Source organism: Toxotes jaculatrix, chromosome 21 (genome assembly GCF_017976425.1).
Source record: "Toxotes jaculatrix isolate fToxJac2 chromosome 21, fToxJac2.pri, whole genome shotgun sequence".
Taxonomy (NCBI): Eukaryota; Metazoa; Chordata; class Actinopteri; family Toxotidae; genus Toxotes; species Toxotes jaculatrix.
The window spans coordinates 12,248,405-12,266,464 of record NC_054414.1 but is presented as its reverse complement, the minus strand read 5'-3'; the positions used below and the strand labels follow the sequence as shown (position 1 = coordinate 12,266,464).

General features: G+C 40.1%; 1 protein-coding gene across 1 annotated transcript; it reads right to left on the bottom strand.

The window, feature by feature from the left end:
- Nucleotides 1-370: 370 nt before the first annotated feature.
- LOC121201122 (integrin beta-3-like) lies at nt 371-16,241 on the bottom strand. Its single transcript, XM_041066774.1, has 15 exons — nt 16,084-16,241; nt 15,141-15,226; nt 14,182-14,386; nt 13,708-13,960; nt 12,261-12,423; nt 11,835-11,996; nt 11,560-11,655; nt 10,516-10,605; nt 9,739-9,873; nt 8,010-8,454; nt 5,373-5,595; nt 5,171-5,271; nt 4,533-4,652; nt 1,987-2,153; nt 371-1,346 (listed from the first exon to the last, which is right to left on the bottom strand). The coding sequence occupies exons 1-15, from the start codon at nt 16,154-16,156 to the stop codon at nt 1,278-1,280; spliced, it is 2,388 nt and encodes a 795-aa protein (XP_040922708.1). The 5' UTR covers nt 16,157-16,241; the 3' UTR covers nt 371-1,277.
- Nucleotides 16,242-18,060: the final 1,819 nt, after the last annotated feature.

Here is an 18,060-nt window from a genome sequence, read left to right as displayed (position 1 = left end):
CTGCTCATGCATCATCCTGAGTAAGTCGATTGTTCAACAAATCACTAACAGGCTGCAAAATGGACATTAATAAAATTATTGAGTGGGTTTGATGACAGATTATTAAAGAGCTTAAATGTCACTGCAGACTGTAAACACAATGGATGATGCAGGAAACCACAATTCTTTGTATGTTTCTTGGCCAAATGGATTTTCAGGTTGCTCAGCTTCAAATTGTTAGGCAAGTTTTCAGTATTTAAAGTTAACCTCATCAAAAGATGAGGTTAACTTTAAATGAATGAAACATGAACGAAACACAGTGTCTACATATTTTACTAATAACACAGCATTAGTGACACTTATATCACTCATCTCTAGGTGTCCACACAAGAAACAGCACCAGTTTTCTGTAAATTAACTGTTTACTCCAAACCACATCATATCTCCAAAACGTCACTCAAATTAAAGACAGTTTATCTTGCCATTGTCCCACTGTGTACCACTAGCAGGAAATTCCAACATTGTGATCAGGAAATGAAGTTTGTTTTGTCATTACAACATTATCTGTCCTTCAATTCTTCCACTGACCTCAAACATCAGTTCACCGACATTTAAAATATAGTTTCCCTCTTAGCCTCAGTGGTATCCAGTCATGTGGATAGTTTTGGTTTTATTTGCCAAGGAAAGATTTGTTAATCCACAAATCTTGCTGCCAATAGTTTTCTTTTGATACTATTTTCCACCAAAGGTTAAAAAAAAAAGAAAACCGTCAATCCACTGGCAAGGTCTGTGGGTTATGCAGACTAACTAGGACTAAAAAGAGATGTTGCTGTAATTTTTGTATGCTCTGAGCTAATGAATTTCCACTTACCTCCGCTGTATTGGGGCTGTGAGAGAAGAGGAAGATATACAGACTAAGGTCCACATATTACATGCACAAGAAAAAAAAAATATCTGTCAGGATTTCAGTGGTGGTCAATACATTGGCAAATAAAGTAAAACGATACATGGCTGGATACAATGGGAAGGTGAAAGTTTGGGTGAACTGAACCTTTATTCTGGCCTGAGCAACAGTTCTCAGTCAATCACACCAAACAATACCTTACTTATCAGTGTAGTATAAGTGGATGTTTACGACAAATCCCTGATAAAACGTGTTCTCAGAATATTTCTACATATTTACAAACACAAATAATTATTAATTATTGTCTTGTGACAGTAGAGGCCTGCACATGATTTGGTGCCTTCCCACAAAGTCCATTATTTCATCCTTTCTTCTTCATCTTTGTTCAGTAGCATCAGTCTTTTCCCCTGTAAGTGATGTTTGTGAAGGTAGAGGTGGCTCCTTTGTAGAGAGGGTTGTGTCCCTGTTTGTCAAACACACACAGAGAGATGCATGTTAAGATCAGTTTGACTGACACAAAATAAATCTTGTGGTTCAAGATTATAGAAAGATGTAATAGAAAATTAAATCACAAAAACTTTAATAGCCACTACTTTTCATTACTTTTCCGTGACAGGGATTGTACCTTGTATTTTAGTCACATTTTACCTTTAATGTGTCCTTTATGTTTTCACTTCTTAGTCAGTGAACATCCTGAAGCTACTGTGATTCTTTGTGGTTTCATGTCTTTTGGATTTGGGTGTGTTTTTGAAGCCACAAAGGGGCCCATTACCAGTAGAGGCTAATTAGTATTAGCTAATTTAAACCCAACCCTTCCGTTGGCAGCCTTTTGTTCTGCTGGGAGTAACAGCATGCCACAAAAATAATAAAAAAAGTCTTCAGAAAACGAGAGCAAGGAACCGCGTGTGTGGCCTTGTGTGCATGTGTGTGTGCAGACATGTTTGTGTGCCAGAGTGTGCTTTAAAAAGAGTCCAAGGGAGGATATTCAGGCACCAAGGGCTTTTTTTTCAATTTCTAAACTTTCAATTTTTAAAATTTAATTACCAAATACAATATATCAGAGTATTTTCACATTCATGCCACCTAAAACTGAATTCACTAACCGTGTCCCACTTGGCACGAGCACGTTCTTCCTCAAATTTGGCAAACTCCCGTCTGTCATGGATGGTGACCAGCAGTTTCCAGATAAGCAGAGCTGCTAGGCCGAGGAACAAAATGGCTCCTGCCACTGACAGAAGCACCACCAAAATGTCTGGACCCGTGGGGCAGTCTGGATGGAAGGAGGAAGAGATAAAGGAATGAGTAACTGGAGAAGGTAAGCCAGAAGCCGGGATGGAGAAAGTCTGATTTCCTAACGCTATTTCCTTCCTATCTCATCCTTCGCTCACATGGATGCTGCTTTTGCTGCAACTCGCTCTTCCAATAAATGCCACTTTATCCACTTTTACTAATATGACTTTTCCAATACAGGAGTGTCCCACTAAAATACAGAGCGCTGTAATATTGCCACCTGTTATGTTGTCAGACATGAGGCACTGAACCAGTAGGTGTGGTTTCTTCTAGCATGAATTACAATCTGTGAAGTGATGCAACAGAACAAGGGAAGCATAACAGGGATGAGCAGAAGGCAACAGGACTGTAAACTACCAAAGAGCAGAGAGGAGGATGGGCTGAAGTGGAAAATAGTAACCTCACACAGCCAGGCCACAAATCTCCCATCCCTCATTGTGGCCTGGCAAAATTCAACAGGAATCTGATTTGCACAGTTTCAGAAAGGCTGCACAATAGATGACTGATAGGACTCTCTTTCACAGAGCCATTAACATGAAGCCTTCCTACACAAGACAGGAATAACACATCACTCGTTGTGCTCCACTTGGTCATTTTTCCCATCATAGGCTGTTCAGGAAAACTATATTAACCACCAAATATGTTTCTGAGGGGAGTAATAGGCCGTACACTGCTGAATCATCCTTCACTTTATATCTGCGGCTGCTTGTTGAAAAAGTTGTTCACAAGTATGGGAGTTTCAGGAAGAGGTCAAGTCATCATTTCAGCACTGTCATTTCTTCACTGATTAGTTTGGCCTCTAGCATTCAGGCTTAATTGCTTCTTGACACATGTTGATGAACTGCAGTTTTACTGAAAAACACTTAAAAAGGGGCATTAAGCTGACTTTGTGAGACAAAAAGAATGAAGGTGAAGATTATAAATGATCATTTAAAGGCCCTGAAAACTTTTCTCAGTTAGTATCTTGCTATGAGTGATTGGTTCTCCAAAAGCCATTTAAAATGAGATATTTGATTTGTTTTTTTTCTTTTATGTGCTGCTCTTAAATGGTTTGAAGTGGGTTGTACTCACTGTCTGAGTGTGTGCTTGCATGCACATGTGTGTGTGGATAGCAGCCTTGCGTAACCTGTGGGGGGAACCAGGGTGAACTTTTACAGCTGACATCAAAGCCCTACTCCTCTTCTTCTACTTCCTGCTTTTCAACTGACCTTTTAGATATGACAGTTGCTTCCATAATGGCTCATATACAAATCATGTCAGGTTTCGAGTTTATTTCTGCAAAATTATCTATTAACTTCAAAATGTCAAATAGGCTTAGTGAACTTTGCGGGGGGTTCTATTTCCTGTCTTCTCTTTCTCCTTCATAATGCAGCCTCATGTTTCCTTTATAAAAAAAAAATTCTTTCCCTTTCCCTTACTTAGTTTTCTCTCTCTCCCTTTCCTGCTTTTCTCTGGAGGATATGTAGAGTCAGCAGGTTCCTCGAGGAGCTGGGCAGCTGTTTACGACCCTCCTTGACACGGCAGGGTGCACTGTGTTCAAGGCAAATTTTGGTGTACTTCTCTGCTACCCAGTTGTGCCTAAATTAAACACACGCATTCATTAAAGCCAGACCCAGGGACAGACTTTCTCTGCGGGCACTGATGGCCATTAAAGGCTGTTTTACCGCCCCACACGCTTTCTATTTGGCCACTTAACGAGCAGATGAAGGGCATGCAGCAGGGAAGTGACAACCGCTCCTACTAAGGCATAGAAAAAACACTGATTTCACAGGGGAGGAAGTGTGGGACAGCTAATATAGATTTGTAATGCGTTTGAAGATCAGAAGATGAAGATCAGTGGAACAGCCTGTGAACACAACACTGGACACAGTATTATTGTGTGTAAAATTGCTACAAACAGCTGCCTGATTACACATCCAGTGGGCACAGATCAACATAAGCATTCATTTGGACTCGTGTTTCTAGCCACCAAACAAATGTAAGTCCAACAGTCCCTCCCCTTTTAGCCCTTGATTTGGTATTCACCAGTTTCTCATAGGGAATATGTGGATCTGTAGCTACTAAAGGCTTCAGTATAATCACCAGTTCGCAGTCCTTGTTTGTTTGCTGTTTGATGCTGGGTTGGGTAAGCAAAACAGGAAAACAGTCAATCAGGGAACCAAAACAGTAAAGCTGGAGGTTATAAAACCAAAATAATGAGCAGAAAGACGCTTTAACTCTCTGTATAGCCGATAGAAATTGCAGAGTTGGGTGGCTCACATTAGATGTAATCCTTTATTAAAATCAAAAATATTGATTAGAGCAGCTTTAAAGGCTTGTTTGTTAGGTTAGGTATCCATGTATGATGAATCTCTCTTACCTGGTTCTTTGACGACAAACAAGATGGACTTGCCGCTGGCGTCTTCATAGTACTGGAAACGCTCCACGCAATCATTCTCATCTTTGTATGTGCAGTTCACAGCATTTGTATCATGGAGCACTGCGTGAAAATTTAAGAGAAAATGGTTCATCTATTAGTGAAGACATGTATCTCTTTTCTTGTTTGTGGCATAACACACAGATACTTTGGTCTTGTTTGTGAGATTTAAACTGAGTTTTGCAATTCTATAACATAGAGCCACTCTTGTAAACTTTACAAACTAAAATTTTTGGGGCATTTTTGGATGATATCCATTCACTTTCTAATAAGGCACCCTTTATAAAGAGTTTAGAAACTGTAACCCATGATTTTATCAGGGACATTTGCTTTGACTTTTTTAGCAAGCTTTAAAACAAGACTAATTTCTGAAATATAAAAACAAGCACCCTTACAAAGAAAAAGTTAGATTTATAAGCAGTAAAACACACTGTTGCTCAACTCAATAACTTGGGGGGCTATACCTATAAGTAGTATGTACTACTTACAAATCCTTTATGAAGAACACTCTATTAAAAAGTGGTACCAACATTAAAAGTGTTGTTTTTATGGTTGGAGTTTTGGTTGGCTGTGCGTCTCACCTATTTCATCCACAAGAACAATCTCATCCTTGCAGATTCGAGAGCAGGTTTTGTCCTCAAACAGTTTGCCCCTCTTGAAGTGCTTACACTCCACACAATCCCTATAAGAAGAAAAACACAGGCCAGCAGTTCATTTCAAGTAGCTTTCTAGATATATAAATATGATAAATATTTGTGCAAGCTCATCTGTGCGCAGACTCACTTTTTCATGGTACAGGCATCAGGGCAGGTGGGACACTTGTCACATGTGGCCCCGTATGCACCAGGCTGGGTGCACTCACAGGCCCCACACACACACTGGCCCCTCCCGCTGCACAGCAGGCCCAGGTTGGACATACAGGTGTCAGTACGTCTAGAGCAGTTACAGTTCTCACCCTGCCAATCCGGTGCACACTGGCAGAAGCCACAGTTACAGATGCCATGGCCTGGGGGGCGGGGGGATAGAGAGAGAAAAAAAAGAAATGAAGCAGACAACTGTAACTACTTAAATACTCATGTTCCCGACATTCACTCTTAAAAGTTAAAATTAGACCTAACTTTTTTTGCATGATTTCTGAACATGTCTTTTGTGCAGTGTGTCAATGAAATTATATCACACTTACATTGAGTGAAGTATCAAAATGCCATTTTACATTGATCATCGTGATATAGTTGTTATCCTCACTGACCTTGCGATCCTGACTTAAATTTAAAATCACGTTTTACCGGTTTGAACAGAACTTTATTGCATGACAAATGTCTGTGGAGTTCAGGAGGTTAATAAATGTCGGTCAGCTCGGGAGTGGTTTGTTAAAAGATTATGAGTAAATTTACCACAAGCCTTTGTCATGCTCTTCTGTATTTTCCCGTTGTGACGACATGTTTTAACTTCACTTGAGGGTTCCACTCCATCCTGAGGAATTTCTACCTTTAATACTGAAAATTCATGCTGCCTTTGCTAAAGTCCTGCTCGAATTACACAGTACCATGTTCTCATAGAACAATAACAGTATGTTTACATCCACTCCATATGTTACAAATATAACAGTGGCTTTGTAAACTCTTAATGTTTGATCCCTGAACACTGGAAAGCAGAAGTGGTAAGTCATATTCCTGCAACTGTTAAGAGACCAAAAACCCATTTCATTGTGAGCCTGTGGTGTCTGGATGGCTTTTATTTTTGGCTGCGTGATTCAGTGCATGTGTGAGTAAATTTGTGCACATTGGTTTGTTTTTATTCCCTGCATCTATGTGTGTATATGAGTGTGCATGCCAATGAGAGAGTGACACTGCAGAAAACATTGTGGCCTATCGCTGCCAAACAATACCCAGATAAACAATGAGACAGGAAACTGCTTGGAACAGTCTGCGTGGATAAAAGATGGTCCATGAACAAACTGTCATTACCACTTGACCACAGGACCGCTGGCTTTTAATTAGACCATTCTGTGGAGAAGAAGAATGGTCCTTGCACTGAATCAGGTATTTCAAGTCAACAGTAGACCATGTTCTACATGCAGAACATTTCCAGTCCTCTCCCACTAGGCCCTTTTCTGCCCAAACATGGGTTTATTTTTAGCCTTATTACACCACACCAGTCATTGAGTAAGCAGAGAGGTATTTTCATGTTAATATATGGGCTTTGGGGAATACAGCAAAACATTTCTCTGTGCGGAGGGAGGGGGTTGATATATGAGATCTGACAATATGATGAAACATGAGGCAGAAAAGCAGTCGCTGCCAAAGCTTGGTATTATGCAATTAACAATGGTCATTTAAAATATCCCTGGAGCAATCTCATTAATTGTTCATGTGTTTTAACTATTACATAACAAAGAGGACCTGCCTCAGTAATGTAGAACAGTTGTGATAGAGATCTGTAAATACAGACGCCATGATCTCTATTCTTTTTACTTTGTGCAGGCATTTTCTCTTCTAATTCTCCCTCTGTGTCTCTGGTCTTTCTCTGACATTTTAATCCTGCCATCTTTAATGATCTTTACCTGTAGTTTGACATTTAGGAAAACTTCTTAGAGGAGAGTTAAAAGACAATGCCTATCCCTTAAGTATGGATGGAGTCAGGAGCTGATTAGCTTAGCATAAAAACTGGAGGCAGGGGGAAACAGCTGGCTTGGCTCACTCCAAAGTTGTTGTTTTTGCATTAGTTCTTGTGCACAGATAAAACAAACTAAACAAAGGAGAAAATAAATGTGCCAATAAGTGAACTTTACAAGTGTTGGCTGGTGTATTTGTGGTATTTGGACAGAGCCAGACTGTTTCCCCCTGCTTCAATTCTTTTCTTTTTATATATAGTCTATGCTCTATCTCTATGTTTGTGCTATATCCATTCAAAAGCCTCAACCACAATACAGAGAACCTTCAGAAAAGAGAAAGTCCCTGAGAGCTACTTTCCACCTTGAAAATGATTTTTTTTAGAATTAATCCCATTGAACTCCTTAGTACAAAAACTTGGCTTGGCTGACACAAACATACAGCCTGAGCTTGCACACACACACAGAGTTCACACATCACACCATATGTTTATTGTGAATGGAGCCCATGTTCCGGGCAGAAGGGAGTATTGTTATTGTATGTAGTTCTTCCCAGATGAAGTGGGTGGCAAGTCAGTGTGGTGAAGGGGACTGCCAACCCCGGCTGCAAAGGTACTCACATTCTCTGAAACTCTACCACACACACACAGTTTACAATAAGACAGTGGACCATTGTAACCTCCTTCACCTTTTAGTTGTGCTCATGTTTTGGTGTTGTGGGATGCGAAAAATAAGCTTAAAGATCCTCAAGCAAATTAATCACTCAAGAAATCTGAACCTCCTTCTCATTTTAGTTTGTATGATCTTACCTGAGCAGAGTTCGCCCTTGTAGCGCAGGCAGTTGAAGTCATCACACTCACACAGCTTGCCCCACACTTTCCCAAAGTCACTGCTGTGGCACACACACTGGCCGCACACACAGTCTCCACGGCCGCTGCAAACGGCAGAGTGGGGCCCTCCGGAGCCTGCGGGTCCACTGCAGCGGTCTTGCTCTGTGGGATCATAGTCGCCCTCCGCACACTCACAGTGTGGCCCCAAGCGACCTGGGTGGCACAAGCAGATGCCACACTCGTAGGTGCCGTTGCCGTGGTTACATTTGGGGCTGTCGAGCTGGGCCTTGGCCTGGCACTTGCAGTCGCACTCGAAGGTGACGGTGACAGAGAGGGAGTCCTTGAAGCCCACAGGCTTAATGATGAAGGTTTTCTTCTTCTGTTTGGGGCAACCGCGAGCTCTGGCCTCCACACTGAAAGAAACCTGGGTGAGAGGAGGGGGTTGGGATTGCACCATGTCAAATTTTGGATGTATTTGGTTCAAACAAATACTTCGTTCAAGAACAAGAATACTTCTTTTTTTTTGGTACAGCAAGAGTGTCACAGTGTCAAAACAGTGAACAGGAGATGGCACATACTGACACAAACACACACACACACTGTAAAACCTATCATGCTTCTATATCACCCTGGTGGAGACCTGACATAAAAGCACTTAAATGGTTCATTAGATGTTCATTTAATAGCTGCTCTAATTTTCAGCATTATTTATTTGCTGTTAGCAGAAACAACACAAATACGTGACACAGAGAATGCCTCCATATGTATTTAGTCAAAGTAATTGCGCATTCAGCATTGCAGCCAAATCTGGTAAATGTCCAAAAGTAGTAAGTTACTACATCTGGTGAAACAGCCATATATGGAAGAAATAAGAGGAGCTGAAGCAGAGAGAAAGAAATGTGTGGAGGCCAAGAAATGTCACCTGGAGTGAGGAGAGAAAAAGGAAAAGAGCCAAAGAAGCTGTGATAAAGAAACAGTGCAGAAGACGAACAGAGAAAGAACTCTTCAGGCAGACAATCTGCTCTAAAGGGAGTCGGCAGAAAAAGGAGTATGGAAAGACATGAACACATCAACTAAGAGATACGGGTTCAGAGACAGTGCTGATACACTTCTTTCCATGTTCTGTAAAAGGGGGAAATCCAACATTAAAAACATGTTGATAGCAGCAAGAAGGGAAATGGAAAGAGACCAAAAAGACCATGAATAATAGCACATGGAACTAACTAACATGTTATTTTTATGATTATAGCTCTTATAGCTTTAAATCTGCAGAGATAATATAGACAATGAAAAAGCTTGCACAGGGCTGTTAATATTGTATTCATACAATACAAACTGTTACTATACTGTGTAAATACAGTAACCCGCTTAGCCTATTGTGTCCTTAAAAACTCTTGTTTCTTAGAACAAGTGCAAAGTGTAAATTAATTTAAGCTTGTGAAATAATTTGTCTTTTACAGGATTCTGACATAATGTCTTGGAGACTCCTGTAACAAAGAAACTACACTAAGGAGTGGGTTAATCTCAAATCTGTTTCATATCTTAAGAAAATAATCCTTTGAAGGCTGATTGTGAGACATGTCTGCCTTTTCAAGATTAATTTTCTTCATTACAGAACATTATTATTACTATTGATATAGGATTTTAGTATTGGGATACATTTACAGATACCTCTCTTTTCTAGAGACTTAAGTCCTTCAGAACTCACCGTATCTCCTATTTTGAGCCCAGAGCAGGACTTGAGGCCAGGGATGACCTCTCCATTCAGACAGGTGGCATTAAAGGACAGGGACAGCTCCTCTGGGACGCCTTGGAGCTCCAGCTCCACCTTGGAACGGATTTTCTGGCAACAACAAAGAAAGAAAATGACATGGAAGGGTGAGCATGTAGACCTGAATTATGTTAAGTTTCAAATTTGATTGAAAAAAAAAAAAAAAATTAATTAGGGAATGACCTGATTTAAAAAAACAAAACAGGACATTTCTTTCTCTATTTCTGTTATGAAAGACCAACACCTAAATACAAAAATAAGTTATTACTACAATACTACAATTGTATTGTAATTATTATAACAATTTCCCTTTCTGAATTTGTATGCATAGCACTTTTAATTTCCTTCTCCAATTACATATAGGCATATAAAGACAGTGTTTATTTGGGTTTACAGAAACACAAGCGCACACGGGCTTGTATGCACACCTGTAAAAACACCAGAGTTACAGCCAGGATGGACAATAAAATCATTTTCAGCTCATTCACCTGTTCTCTACATAATAAACCTGAATAAAACACAAACAGTGAAACACGGCCAGGAGCCTCCTACATTTGGTCCGCTTCACACTTCGGCCACTGCGGAATTTCTTCTAAGACTTTGGCTCGACTGCATGTATGACTCAGACAGGGTGTGTGTCAATAAACGCATGTCATTCCCTCAAACACAGTCTAGCCTTTGGTGTGTGTTTGTGTGTGTGTGTGTGACACTCACAGCATAGGCCTTCTGTATGAGCTGAATAACGTTTCCCGAGTCGTTGGACAGTGTTCCTACTGTGGTGCCAGGAATCAGCTCGCTGTAGTTCTACAAGACAGAGAGACAAGCATACTTACATCCTACACCCATCATCCTACACTGTCAGAGAAACTATTTATAAACTATTAATAGTCACTAATGTACTGTAATGTAATGTTACAAAAAAAATACATCCCTTAAATACCTTCCAAATACTGTAAAACCATGTGAAAGTGTAGTTTAATGTACCTCCAAATGGGTCAAAAACGTAAAAATCTGTTCATGTCACATGATGGCTTATCAGTTTTTATAACCTAAAATTATTTTTTTCCTGATCATAAAATAAATATAATAAATGTAAACATATAGTGACAGGATAGCTCATTTTTCCATCAGTATGATTTATGATATGATGACGATGATGATTATTATTGTATGTATTGTCAATAGAATGTTTTATCACATACTCATCATTCTCTCATCATTTGTTCCAGATGATTTAATAAAAGAGAACAAGTAAAAAAAAATACAAAAATAAGTTCACACCCTACAAATGCAGAAGTGTGACACACCCTAACTCATGCTGCTCACTCAAGCTGCAAACTCTTGAGCACTTTTCTTCTATGAACACTGACAGTTTGATATATGACTGTTTACAAAAAGCAGCCAAAACTATATATTTAATACTAGTTTATGTGAATACACACAGGAGCAGTTGGTTGTAACAGTAACGTTTTGGAAAAGCTGAGTTTGTATTTGGTGTGTAGGAAAAGTGTATAATAGTGATTAATTTTGAATTTCCATCCTTCCAATGCAGGATCCAAGAATCGCAGTTTCAAACCAGTGAGGTTTGGAGGACTTTAACTAAAATGCTGCAGTATGTTCAAGATGAGATGATTATAGACTTGGATTTGTCATCTTCTCAGTTACAGTTTAAAAACGGTAATTTATGCATTTCTGTTTTTCAGAATTGGTAAATCGAAAGTCCTGAATGTTCTCAGTGTGAATTGCGGAGCTCCTGACCTGGTACAGAGGAACCACAGGATTGGTGACAGCAAAGATGAGATTGATATTGTTCTCCGACATCTTCTCTGTGATCAGAGCGAGAGATGGGTAATCCTGCGGGGCCAAAAGGGACAGTATGGTTAGCACATGCACACATGGACACTGAATTGTTCCTATTCATACTTCTGCAGACCTTCACATTTAAACAAAGTCTGTTATTCTTTCCGCTTCTCTCTCATTCTGTCTCTGTCTATTGTCTGCACGCCAAACACACACTCACAGTGTACACTAACCATGGTGGTAGACATGCTGTAAATATTGTCAGAGCTGAGGTGGCACTGCCCATCATTGGGTTGTACGATTCCTGCCAGACGACCATCCAGAGCCACGTGAGTCTTGGCATCCGAGGTGAAGATCAGGAGATGGGAAGCACCAGGACGCCAGCCGATCTGCTCCTGGTTCCCATCAAACCACATATGAAAGGAAAAAAAATTAAAGAATGCAATTTTTAATTTGCACTTTGCTGGACATCGTCAACTAAAGCAGCATAGCACTCGTTGATATATTTCAATTCTGTTTTTAATCTGGATCTCCTTTTGGAAATCCTGAGATGTTTATATGTATGTGTGCGTGACAGAAGAGAAGAAGAATGCAAAACAGAACCAGAGTCACATGCGTGAAATAGTGAGTGTGTATGCACATGCAGTCTCTCTCGACACCTTGCACACAGCAGCCTGGATGATGGCATCAAAGCCTCCCTCCGGGGCATCTCGGTTCCTGGACACCATCTGCTTCTTCACTTCCTCGGTGAAGCGGCCCACCTCCTCCGTCAGAGACAAAACGTGTTTGTAGCCAAACTGGGGCAAACAGGTGGTGTTAATGCTGTCAATCAAACAGAGATCAGTTTATCACTCATTTATTCATATGAACATCTGTTTAGCCTATTTACCATTGCAAAAAATTTGTGATTTCCCTATTGACACACACACACACAAAAAAACAAAACAAGAGCCATCCAATTAACAATTCCAGGTGACAGTTTGTGTGACAGTGTTAGTTTATAATGTCAGCATGCCAACATTTGCTCATTAGCACTAAACACAAATCATTGGTTTAGCAGTTTAAAAACCACAAAAGTTAATATAATACAGTACCACTAAAGGAAAACTCAGGGGATCACCAATGTCCCATCATCTGGGTACCATGAATGTTGGTACAAAATTTTGTGCAAGTAGCTGCTAAGATATTTTGGACAAAGCTGGTGGAATGAGCAACTTACAAAAAGGTGAAACGGTTCAAATAACAGTTCAAAACACATTCATCATTCATTTAAAAAGGCTCCTTTGCACCACCACTGAACCCTTCTTTCTCTCTGTACTGTACACTACTGGACCAAAACCCTCCACTTGTCTTATCTTTTATCCAAACATTCCTGGAGGCTGGATATCAGCAGACTGTGTGTAAGCGGGAGAGTAAATGACCCCAGGGGACCTTAAACCACCAAATCCACTGCAGAGTAGCCTTTGGACGGGATTCCAGCAGCCTGCATTGGGACGCCGTTACTCACCGAGTAGATTACCTGCAGCTGATTCACACCAGCTGACCAAGCACTAGGGAGCCACTGTAAGCCTTTAACAAGTGTTGTGATGCTGGGCCTGCCCACATTTTTACTGAGCGATACTGTATTTAAAGGTGTCCTCACTAACATGACATCATCTGCATAATGAAGCTACTTTCCACATGCAGACATAAACAGCCACTGGAATCAGCACCAGTGGGTACGTATCAGGTATGTAAAACGCTGCTAAATCTAAGAATGCAGCCACTAAAATAAACTTTCCATTACAAAGAGGTCTGGATTCAGTTTAGATACATGTGTAATAGCAAGGAAACAGGTTAAGGAGGTTAATCCTGAAGTTCTTGTAGTTATTAAATTTGGCCAATATCTTTTTTAAAAGTAAAAGTTTGACATTTTAGGAAATATGCGCTATATATGTATATATATATATTAGGTCAGCATGGTGTGCTTTAATAATAGCAGGAACATTTACACATTTTGAACTGTAGTGTTCAAGATGGCTGCACGACACACTTGAGACCGGAAATGGCATCAATCAACAAGCACTTTTCAAACTTGAAGCTCTCCTTGCATTTTGTTCTTTTTACCTGTAGCAGGGGTTCTTCACAGCCTCTTTGGGAGAGATGTACATATAAGGTGAGAGCGGTTTGTCCACAAAAGCCCCAAAGCCCATGCGGAGGTTGCTGGTGGTGCGGTTCATGGCCTCGGCCAGGCCTTTGCCCAGCGTCCTCAGGCGGTAGAGGTCGTCGTTCATGGAGTAGGAGAGGTCCATGAGGTAGTAGAGATCCACAGGGTAGTCCTCTACCTGACGCACTTTCACTGTGAAGCGCTTAGCATCATCTGAGAAACATAATAAAGAAGAACCTTTTTTAAAAAACTGGGTCTCTTCATTCTCTCAATGCTTCTGCTACACATGGATTTAAACAAGAAACATGAAGCCATCATGAACAAGCCGAGGATTAACAATGCAGAGAAAACAGCTCGACACAATCTCTCTTTACTTCAGTGCATCTGAAAATCCATTTCTATCATTTATATATTAACCAAACTGAGAAGCCAACCTGGCCTGAGGGTGATCTGGAGTTTCTGGGGCTTGATCTGAGTGACGTCTTGTGTGGCCCCTGCTGCCTTGTTGCTGAGGGGCCGGTCCTCGATCACCTGTAGTTTGCTGGTTGGAGACTCCAGAGCTGACGAAGCACAGCCTGCTGCCACCAGGTTACTCTTCAGGTCACAGCGGGAAGAACTGGCAACTCCCTGTCCAAAGTCCTGACAGAAAACATGAAGACATTTTTCAGAAAAAAAAAGGTTCCAGCAGCCAATTTGTCAGACAGCTGTTTATTTTGAGAATCCCCATCTGTAATAAAGCTGCGTTGAGAGAGAAGGGCATATTGGATTCATTTGAAAGCTTAACTGTAACAGGGATGAAAAAATCCAGAAAGGGCACAATATTATGTTTCTATCAAACGATTGAAGAACGACTTCAACATCCCTTCGACAGACTCTGGACTTAAAGGTCAGTTCCACCTTAAATTAAAACGAACATTCCTATCTGAATACTCACAAATATTTCAATCAGTGCTTCTGAACACAAAGAACCAGAGTGCTCATGCTGAAGTCATCCTGAGAAAATTCTGCTGAAGGATGATTGCACATAAAGACTGAGTTTTGCAATATTAAATCATTGCACTCATTTAAACCAGAAAGTATGACTATATCCCCATGCAGTCACAGGATGTCAGTAAGTGTGTCTTAAGTGCCAGGAATTAAATCAAAACCCAAACACACGTACATGGAGTATGGGGTAGATCTGACTTTAAAAAGCCACTGTGAAAACGTTCATTTCATTTCACCTGAACTTTTTTCATGTTATCAGTAAAAAGCCATAAAATAAAATAAATAAAGATCTACATCTGCAAGCATTCTTCTCTGCCAGATTACTTGGCTGATGAGGAGATCTGTACCACCCTGCACCAGCAGAAAGCTCTTTGCCTCAGTGAAGTGAAGTGGAAAAGAAACCCACCTCCTGGAAGCACCACGCACAGCTGGGGTGCACAGCTAGACATTGCTTGCATGTGCTGGCTCCCCTGGAGGTGCAGACATTTGAAGCTGGAACCAAAAGAAAAATTATTTTTCCAAAAGTACAGTACAACTATATATGAAAATTTAAATCATTAGACTTGCATTTGATGGCATTTTGGCACAAGAAACAAATCTGTGAACTTTTAAGGTACAATTTTGAGCAACTTTAATGAGAATTTCCATGTTCTGCCACTTTATACTTCTACTCTACAGTTTAGAGGGAAATACTGTAAGTTTTACTTTTCAAACTTATAGCTACCTGTTACATTTCAAGTTAAGATTTAATTAAAATATATATTTTTTCTAGTTTCCTACCAAGTAACCATCTCATGACTCCTCAGATTTATCTTGTGACTCTTTGCAGGGATATTGCCTGGGAATCACTGGGTTACCTGACTGTATATTAAGCAATTAAAACTAGTTCCAACTCAACCACCTATAACAGTAAAATTCTATGTCTTCATTAAGTTAAAGAATTTAACTGTATTTTATCAGTCACATGATACTTTGAGTACATTTAGGTGCTAATACATATGTACTTTTACATAAGTAAATTTCCTATACAGGTATTTTTACATTGTTGTATTTGTGCTTCTCCCATCACTGTGTGGATGTCATGAAAACTATGTGCATTCCCTCACTGTCTACATTCTTCCATAGCAATTACTGAAGAAAAAAAAACAAAAAACACTGACATCCTAATCTGGACCTCTTACCAGCACGAGAATAATCTGTCCAAGAAGCACTTTGAGAACATCATTTAAAGCCTTAGCAGTTTAAAACCTGCCTCCAGACCGCCAAACATGCATCATGTGTCTGTCTGAAAATATTCTTGGCTGCAAGGGCAAAAACATAAAAACAGCAGAACACAAATTATAACTTACCGCAAACTTGTGTTATTCCAGTAAAGATCAAAACACACATCCATAACAGCCGCTGCGCCGGGAGAGCACCCATCCTGGTGCGGGCTCTGTGAGGAAAGAGCCTGCCAACGAGCTGTGGTCCGAGTACAAGCAGAAAGGAACAAGAAAAAAAGGTTCATCTGCAATCGACACAACTCCAAATAGAGTCAAATGTCTTAGAACCACCCCCCTACTCCACATTCATAGCCATCATCATTATACTATTAAACACAGTGGGCGGGGACAGTGCAGCATCTGAAGTCTGAGCTGAGAGTTTGGAGGCTTTATTTTGGTGGCTCGCAGGTCTGCGCATCAAACATATGGCATTATACTCCCAGCTGGTATGTTTTTGTGTGGTCCGGAATGTGTTTAAAAGTTTGTTCTACTGAACCGTACATATGATATTGTGTAAAATGTACATATCATATGAAATATCAACGAAAACACATTTTGATTAAATAAAAATAGTTAGGAAAAACGGAATTTCAGTGTCCTTCCTCAACACACAAAAATGTGGATTTTGCTGCCTTAACAATTGAATTAAAATGTGTAGGCTTTGTTGTGTTATGCAAAACGGCAGGAAGCTAAATTAAAAGTAAGAATTAACTGGAATCTAGTTTAAATGAGGTTTGCTTTAGTCTACACTGCCCACTAATGGACATAACTTGTAAAAGCAGGTATCACCAAAACAACAGCTCTGCTTGGTAGTTCTGCACACTTCAGCTGTGCATGGAAAAAAAACGTTTTCTTATATTAAGAGTAATGACTTTAAAATGTGTTGTGAAAATGAAACTTGAAGCCTGATAACGATCTAATATTAAAACATTTCAACTGAACTATTAAGGTTGTTCTCATTTAAACATGTGGTTGTTGTTTGCAATTAAATTGGTGCTTTTGGAGGCTCAAACAGTCTCTGCTGGCTGTATTCTGACTAAATTACTCCTGTTTTTTTTCACTCAGACTTCAGTGAATGACCACCACAGTTAATTTTTTTTTAAATAAGGATTGTTAATTGGTAAGAATTTTGCAGCTGCTAATTACTGATTGTCAGCTCATTTCTACCTCTCTTTGTTTTGTTTTTCCTCTGCTCTGTGGAAGAAAGGCACATCTGGAATTCATCAGGTGAACCTTTCAACCAAGGTAAAGCCTTTTTTGTTTATGTACAGCATAAGTTAAGAGATTATAGTCTGAATCGCAGTGGCTGGCCTATTACAGTAGGTTTATATCTGATAATAGACAAATAATCCACAGTCTCACCACTCTGAATGGCAGCTGTGTCCACGGCTGTAATACCAGTTCTAACCACCAGATGTCATTTTCTTACAAGAAGTTTGAAAGGATGTTAACGATACATCTGATTGTGTGGGGATCACACACACATGCACGCACGCACGCACACACACACACACACACACACACACACACACACACACACACACACTCCCTTTTACATCTTCAGCTTCATTTTCAATCTTCCAGACTTTTGACCTTATGTGAGGACGGTTATCAACACTGAACTCTTACATGAGGCAGGAGAAAATACAGGTTAAAATTCAAGGTGAAATTCTTCAACATGATCCAGACTTGGTGCATAATGTTTTGACTATAAGACACAAACTGAACTGGGATTTTTTTTAAAGTCCTCGCCCAGTGACAATAAAGATCCATGTAATCTGATTAACTGAAGGATGTTTTGGGACATTTAGTTTTTCAACTGTGTTTTATTTGCATCTTGCTGGGATTGTTTCATTGAACTGAAAGTCATAGCTGAGAGTTGTTGGCATGGCAGTGAGATGTGAAAGGGACTGGTGAGTGGAGAGGATCCTTGAGGGGCGCCAGATGTAAACAATGAAGCAGAGGAACCACAATCACCAGTAGGGACAATGAGGACCAGGTCCAGAGCAATCCCACTTACTTTAGCTTGTCAATTGCATTGACGTTGATGGCAAAGGATGTGTA

Excerpts from the sequence above, each read along its gene's own strand:
- LOC121201122 (XM_041066774.1), bottom strand. The coding sequence starts at position 16,156 with ATGGGTGCTCTCCCGGCGCAGCGGCTGTTATGGATGTGTGTTTTGATC. Across the intron at positions 4,653-5,170 it reads TGTTCTTGTGGATGAAATAG|TGCTCCATGATACAAATGCT; the intron begins GTGAGACGCACA and ends ATTTTCACGCAG. Across the intron at positions 2,154-4,532 it reads GTTTGTCGTCAAAGAACCAG|ACTGCCCCACGGGTCCAGAC; the intron begins GTAAGAGAGATT and ends CCTTCCATCCAG.